We start from the raw sequence: 7811 nt of genomic DNA on the forward strand, positions 1-7811 counted from the left end.
GGCTCCGAGCAGTCGGGTCGCCAGCCGCCGACGAGCGCCACGAAGCCTCCGGCGCCGGTGGACGTGTGCCCGGTGCGGACCAGAGCCGCCTCCAGCTGCTCGGAGTCGCCGATCATCTCGGAGCGGAGCTTGTTGGCATACACAAACTCGTCGCCGCGGGAGGCGGCGCGGTAGAGGCGTCGAAAGAAGCGCGGGTCCGCGCCGGAGCAGCCCCACGCGGTGAGGTGCAGGTCGACGAGCGGCGCCCCGAGCAGCTCGAGGCAGAGCGTGCGCCAGAGGAGCCGCGAGGAGCGGAGGGCGTCGTACAGTGTGCGGCATGACGCGGTGAGGCTGAGGATGGATCGGGGCTCGCGCAGCGTCAGGGCGACGCACTCGCTGCACTCGGGAGGGAGGGCGTCGAGCGACATGCGGCGATCGACGAGAGGGCGATCGACGAGAGGGTAGAGGAGGCCAAGGCGGCGTGGCTCGCGCGGATGCAGGCGCCGACGTGGGGGCGGGCGGAGCGCGAGGAGGCTGCCAAGCACAGGTGGCTCGCTGCACGAGACGGATGCGACCAGGCGGCCACAGAAGTTGGAAGGCAGCGAAACTTCGGTGCATTTCTTATTTCTCCGCCAGTATTTCTTCCGGCCGGCCTGCGGGTTCGTCGCTTCAATAATGTGTATTTCACACAAAAGCACAACCCCGGCCCGAAATAGCACAGTGACAGTCGCAAGACTGGGTTCAGAGAATTCGTGAGCACGGCTGCACGGGCTCACTCCACACTCGTTTTTTGGAAGGGAAATTATGACCGCGCAAGATATAAAGGGTGTCCTAAGGGCTCTGCTCGCAAGGCGCCCGCGTCGCAGACGCGGTACCATTGACAAATCTGCGATATACCCCCACACGAACAAATAGCCAAAATCCGAATACCGTGCACGAATCCGGCGATGTGCCGCCGTGCAAGCCTTCAGCTGGTGCCAAGACTTTTACGGGAGCACTGCAACAACCACCAAACGCGGGGGTCTATTGCAACACATATGGAGAGCTTCCTGCGTGACCTCGGGGAGGCGCGCGACGCCTGCAACAAGCTTCCTTTTGACGATGCGCTGCGCGACAAGATAGCTACCGAACTGGATCGCATCGAGGCTGCTCCGCCTCTCGAGCGCATGTTGGTGACGAAGCCGCTGATCGAGGGATGGAGGACATTGGTCAGTCGGTTGAAGGATCCGTCCATCAAGACGCGTCGTCAGGCTGCGCTCACCGCCATGCTGCGCGTCGTCGACCGCCTCCCCGCTCGGGGGCCAAGCCAAGGTGCTGCGTACCCGAGTAGCCTTACCGTAGGAACCTTTCATGCTCCAGGGTGACGCAGCCAGCCCCATCCGCCTCCCTTGCTCAGACTCTTCCCGCTTGATTGAAGAAACGAGAGGGGTGAGGAACCACCCCGACCCAGGCAATGGCGCGTCGGGGCCAGCGCCTTCAAATGCGCCCCAACCCTCCACTGCTGCCGCCTCATCCTGCGCTGCCACCGGTGCGCGCCGGCTCGAGGCTCTCCGGGCACACGAGGACACAAGGCGGAAACGTCTGCCCACTGTCCGCGCAGGTGTGCGGCGCTCGTCGAGAGCGACGGCAGGGCGTGCTCCCGGACGTCTCATAGAGGAGGAGCCGCCGGATGACGCGGCGACAGCACGCCAACAAATTCCGGTGGAGAGTCCGGCCGCTCGGCTTCGGCGGATGGTGTACGAGGTCTACCTGCGGCATGGGGAAGTTGTGTTGCCGCGTGTGGTGCGGGCCGAGATTCCGGGAATTGCGGTCGACGCATCCGGCAGATCGCGTCCGCTTGAGGCAGCGATCATTGCAGCGAGGAACCGGTGGCGGGAAGAAGGCCGCCCCCTCCCACGGTCGTCGTACACGACGGACGACTTGCCCATGCGTGAACGGCTGGACCGGCTTGAGCGCGCAATAGTGTGCGCACCCTCGAGCCGTCACGACCCCGACCGTCAGCTTCTCTGCTTGAATATGTATGGCTAGCGTGCTTCCACTGCGCGCCCGCGCCTGCGCTCCCCACCCTTTTGCGCAGCAACACCTTAAACTTTTCAGGCCCTCCAAATTCGGGTCGGAGCGTAGCGGAGTGGGCCCCGAGTTTGAAAAAGGGCGACGGACGCTTGCGTCCTAGCCTCCAACAACGCCTCCCCGGCGCAGAGGGGCCCCCGGAGCGATGCACAACCGCTCCACGCCACGCCGCTTGCGGCGGTCCTCTTCCCAGCTCCGCTGAGGGCCCGCGCGTTATTAACTGTCCCCTACGTACGACGAGAGAAAACCAACGCCCAAATCGGAAATGATGCTGCCGCCCCGCCAGCTCGTCGCCTCCATCGCTCGATGGTTGCCGCCGCGACGCGCCATGGCCATCCTGCCGCAGCGGCCGCAGTTCTCCGCCACCGATCTGAGGCGCGAGGAGCAGCTGCAGCGGCGCATCCTGCGGGCGGAGAGAGCGACGCAGCTGCGGCTCGAGTCCCTCAGCGCTCCGCCGAAGTTCAGCCAGCTGAAGAGCACCGACGAGGTGCTCGGCGCCTACGAGGCCAAGCGGCCGGTGCTCAAGCCGGCGGACACCGTCGCCGCCTTCTACGCGCTCGGCCAGCTCACGCGCATGCCGGCGCACCTCGCCGGCGAGGCGCGGGTGGCGCGCGACCCGCGCTTCGGCGCGCTGCGCTCGGACGTGCTCGCCTCGCTGCCGCAGCTCAACGCGCGGCAGCTCTCCAACGCGCTGCAGGCCGCGGCGTACCTCCAGCTGCGCGACGCGACGCTCCTCGGCGAGCTGTGCTCGCACAGCGCCCGCCGCGCAGAGACGTTCGCGCTGCGCGACGTGGTCTCGGGCGTGTACTCGCTCGGCCGGCTGCGGTGGCGCGACGAGGCGCTCGCGCGGCCGCTGCTCGAGCGCGCCGAGGCGGACGTGCGCGGGCTGCACCCGATCGACCTCGCCAACCTGTGCGGCGGCCTGCTCGGGCTCGGGCTCGCGCCGCGCCGGCTGCTCGGTCTGCGCTAGATGGGAGCGCCAGATGGGCGGACTCGCGTCGAGGGCGCAGCCGGCCGGTTGGCCTCTGCCCACACCTCGCACGGCGCGGCGGCCACCCGTCGACGCGTCACCGTCGAGCTCTCTCGTCGACGACTAACGAGTGATTCGTCGGCGGTTTCACTGTCGAGCTCTCTCCCGCGACAGGCGGCGTCGTCGACACGGCGGCGGCAAAGCTCGCCGACTTTGGGCCGGTGGAGCTGCCGTCGCTGCTCTCCTCGCTCGCCTCGCTCGGCGTGTCGGACGAGCGGCTGCTGCGCGCCTCGGCGAGCAAGCCACGCCGCCCGCCTCTCGACCCGTCCGAGACAGGGCCCCGACACAGCTCTTGCGACATCCAGCGGCACTCTGCCCCGCAGGCGGACCGACTGCCCGACCTGCTCCCGGACATGAACGGGCGCGCGCTCGCCGAGTTCAGCGCCGCGCTCGCCGCCGCCGAGCTCTGGCTGCCCGTCGCGCTCGAGCAGATCAGCGACGAGGCTGCGGAGAAGCTCTCTTTCCTGCGCGTCGCCGACTCGCTCGTCCTCCTCGCCGCACTCGCGCAGCTCCGGTGCGGGATTAATGAATAATTAATCATTCATAATATAATAATAATAGTAATAAATAGTCCTCCTCGCCGCACTCGCGCAGCTCCGGTGCGGGATTAATTAATAATTAATTAAGAATAAGCAGCTCCGGTGCGGGATCAGCCAGCCGCGCTGTCCGCAACACGTCCACAACACGTCCACGACTCGCCCATAGGTGGGACCGGCCGCCCGCCACGCCGATGCTCGCTTCCCGCCTCGCCGAGTGCGCATCGCCCCCCCCGCCATCCCGCACCCCATGCCGGCGCCGTCCAGAGGGCGGCGGTGCCGTTCGCTGTAGGTTCGCGCCCAAGCTGACGGCGGTGCAGCTTGGCGTGGCGCTCCGGGCGCTCAGTCGGCTGCCTCTCGCGGCGGCTTGCGAGCGAGGTGCCGCCCAGCGGTCGCTGCTGCAGGCGCGCTCCTTGGACGGGGGACTCGCTTGACCCTCTGGCCCGCCCTCTGTTTGCCGGGGGGGAGGGGGGGGGCATGGCGGCCGCCACACGCAGGCAGCCTCTCACGCAGGCACCCCCCCGCCCCCCCCCCCTTTAGGCGGTTGCAACCGTCCGCTTACCGGGCGAGCGCTCGGCGCCGTTGGGCGCTGCCGACGCGGCGGCCCTCGCCGAGCTGTGCGGCGCGTTGCGGCACTTGCGCGCCGAGCCGCCGCCGCGGCTCGTCGCCCACCTCGCGGCTGTCCTGCCAGCGGCCTCGTCCGCTGCTGCAATGCGGACCCTCGAGAGGGACCACCGCCGCGCGCTCGCGAAGCTGGCAGATGCGAGCCGGGAGTGGGCTGGCGTGAGATAGATAGTGAACGCAAGGCCCTTGAGCAGCATGAGCGCTGAGGGAGGGCGGTGGTCACGCGTAAAACGAGTACGGAGTTGTGTAAAAAAATGCTTTAGAAGAAAAACGGGCACGCATATTCTCCCCCCTCCATTCTCTCCCCCTTGGCCAGCCCGTGTCCTCAAACCTGCCATAAAGCCGTATGTGGGAAGCTGGCCGCCGATCCTAAGACCCCTCGACCAGGGCTTGCTAGATCGCGCGGGGCGAATGAGTGATGAAGTTAGTGCCTTGGTGCCTGTCCCCCATGGTGGCTTCCCCTGATCTCTCTCACTTCTAGGGTACTCCCTCGGTGTGGTGTAAACGACCGCCGGGGGCAAAAAAACGTCGGCGGCCAAGAAGCAAGAACCGTGTGTGCGGGTGTGCGGTGGAGTCCTGGAGAGTCTCGTGCTCAGTGACAGTGCTCTGCACATGGAGAGACGACTCATTCAAACCTCAAAGATATATACCGCTTCTCAGCTGTGCGAGACGAGCTTTCTCGGAGCGACAGCCTCAAAGCTCGAACGGACGATCGCTGGTGAGCGCCAGCGCGCCCCAAGAACGGTGGGGTGCCCTCGACCGCGCGTCCAAGTCAGTTGGGCGGACGCGAGCGGCGAGCGTCACGCGGCCTGACAAAGATAAATCGGAGTCTGGCGACGAGATCGAAATCTGGTTGGCGACAAGTAAGCTCCTGGCACTTCAGAGGCAGAGCTGACGTCAGTCAGTGCGCGTCGCCAGTACCTTCTCTCTCTCCTCGTCGAACCCACCACCGTCCCCTTTCTCCTCCTATCTGTCTTGTGTGTGTGCCTGCTGGGGGAGCAGAGACGGCTTCGTCGCGAAGCCGTGCCCCCAGCAGGCGTCTTGACGGGTGTCAAAATTCTTCCCTACAAAAGAGGCCTCAGTCTGCAGTCTCCGTACAGAGACTGGAGAATCACGGACATTGAATCAGAGAGCGAGAGTTCAGAGTACGAACACGATCTTCCTAATCCTATTGGCAGCCCGCGTAACGTAGTACTGACGAAACGGAAAACGCACAAGTTTGTGCGCGGCGATAACACTCACGCCTCCAACTCCAGCAGCCGCTCGGACAACTTCGCGCGCGTCGGCGCTGGGGCCACATGCGTGCTGTTCTTCGGGGCTGCGCGGACGGTGCGGCGCCGTCCCTCGCGGTGCAGTGCAGCGAGGCCAGCGCACAAGATGACGCCGCCTCCGATGCATGTCAGGCTATCAGGCCAAGCGCCGAAAAACGCTGCCTGCAGCAACGTCGCCCAGAGGAGGAGCGTGTATCGAAATGGCGCGCCAAAAGCAGCGTTCCCGCTGCGCATCATGACGACCGCCAGCACGTTGGCGGTGAGCAGGCTGCCGGCTGTCGCAACGAGGAGCCAAACCTCAAACGCCGAGGGCCTGACGTAGGCCTGCGAGGTCAAGGCCAGCCAGCCGAGGCTCCAAAGGAGGACACCCGTCGACGAGGAGAGCGCAACAGTGCTCGGGGCTAGTGCATCAGATAAGGTGCGCGAGAGCAGATCTCTCAGAGCGCCAGCAAAGGCCGCGGCGACGAGCCAGAGAGAAAAGGCGTTGAAGCCCTCGCAACCTGGGCGCGACGCGAGGCCGGGGCTCAAATTAGGGAAGTTTCCGAGGCGCCGCGGCTACCGAGGCCGTGGATGAGGAGGCCGGGGTTCAGCCGAGGTCTTGGTGGTCTCGCCGTGTCCTGCACACGCGCGCCTGGCCGGATAATGATGAGCGCGCCGATAAACCCGATAATGGAGAGGAGCCAATCAACAGGTCCAACGCGCTCTCCAAAAAAGACCGCGCCGCCGAGTACGATTATAAGAGGTACAATCTGCAGGACGGCTGCCGCATTCGCCAAAGGTAGCTCGGCCAGCGAGATCAAAAAGCAAGTGGTGAGAGTGATGTCGCAACTGGTGCGTGCGAGGAGCGCCTTGGCGTCCCGCCTTGATAGCGTTGCAATCTCCCGGAGTGCTGACGGCCCTGCAATTGCAGCGGTCCCAAGTACCGTTAGGCCATTTCGAAACGCCAGCGTCTCTGGCACGGGAAGCCGCGCCATCACCATCTTGCAGGTCATGTCGTTAGAGGCGTAGAAGAGCATCGTCACGGAGGTGATGGCAGCCGCTTTGAGATTGGCTGTGTCAGGCGCTGGTGCTGCCGGCTGCTTCATCATAGCGGCAACGCGCTCTCTCTGCGGCGCGTGCGAACGAACGAACGTCGCAACTCACGCAAGATCGAAGTACGGGAAATTTCGCCCTTTCGCCTTTCCAACGAACACACCACGAGGACTACGGTCTACGTGATATCGTGAGAACACACCAGAAAAACGACGCAACCGGACCACATGAAGAGCACGGTGCGCCACTGCGCGCCCTCGGGTGCTTCAGAAGTCTATCAGCGGCTCCTCCGCAGGCGCCGCCGCCGCAATCGCGGGCCCCGCATCCCGCGCGGGGGCCGAAACCGCGGGCGCCGCATCCGCGGGCGCCGCGACCGCGGGGACCGCAACCGCGGGCGTCGCCGTAGCGGGAGCCGCCACAGCGGGAGCCGCCGCTGCCATTTCGGGAGCCGCCGCCGCCACAGGTCCCGCCGTCTCAGCCGCCGTCGCCGTCGCCGAGGGACTCGCCGTGCACGCCGCCAGCGACGGAGCCGCCACGGCAGGAGCCGCAGGCGCCTCTGGCGGCGGCGGTGTCTTGGGCGGCAGCGAGGTTTCGGGGATCGGCTCCTTGCGCTGTGGCGGATGCCGCGAGGCGGACGGCGGGGTGGGCGAGCGCTGCTCTGCCGGCGCCTCTGCGATGATCTCGCCGATGGTGCCCCCAAGGGAGGAGGCGACGTCGCTGATCGAGGAGGCGAAAGCGCCCAGCCCGAGGGTGCGCGCCGACTGCACGGCCGCCTCGCCAACCACCCCCACCGCCGCCTTGACGTCTTGTGAGAGCTCGACGCTCACCGCCGCAACCTCTCCGACGACCGCCGTTGCGGCGGCGGCGACCGTCGCGGCTGCGTCGGCGGGGGGGGAGCGCGGCGAAAGCGGCCCCTCGCCGCCGCTCGGCGGCCCAGCCTCGTCTGGCATCTCCGAGGGCAGCGGCGGCAGCTCGGCGAGGGGCACGCCGCCGTTGTGCGACAGCAGCTCCGCGCACCTGGCGCAGGCCGACAGCGGCTCACGAGGCGGGACGAGTCGGGCCGGCGTGGCGTGACGCGGCGGCGGCGATCCACCGGGGCGGGGTGGGGCCGGCGGGGCGGGAGGGCGAGCGCACAGAGCCGAGCCGGGCGAGGCGTCGTCTGCGGCAGCGGCAGCAACTGCGATCTCGTAGCATGTCACGCCGTCGCGCGAGTAGGAGGCGTCCGCTCCGGCAGCGAGAAGCTGCAGCGCCTGCGGTCCCGTGTGCGAG

General features: G+C 66.7%; 1 protein-coding gene across 1 annotated transcript; it reads right to left on the minus strand.

The window, feature by feature from the left end:
- Window positions 1-4151: 4151 nt before the first annotated feature.
- On the minus strand, window positions 4152-6598 carry EMIHUDRAFT_247923 (hypothetical protein; the record flags this gene model as incomplete). The annotated part of the gene is made up of 7 exons (XM_005763845.1): window positions 4152-4441; window positions 4571-4608; window positions 5000-5110; window positions 5183-5205; window positions 5455-5527; window positions 5614-6010; window positions 6136-6598. The coding sequence occupies 7 exons, from the start codon at window positions 6596-6598 to the stop codon at window positions 4152-4154; spliced, it is 1395 nt and encodes a 464-aa protein (XP_005763902.1).
- Window positions 6599-7811: the final 1213 nt, after the last annotated feature.

This window comes from Emiliania huxleyi (assembly GCF_000372725.1).
Source record: "Emiliania huxleyi CCMP1516 unplaced genomic scaffold EMIHUscaffold_616, whole genome shotgun sequence".
Taxonomy (NCBI): Eukaryota; Haptophyta; order Isochrysidales; family Noelaerhabdaceae; genus Emiliania; species Emiliania huxleyi.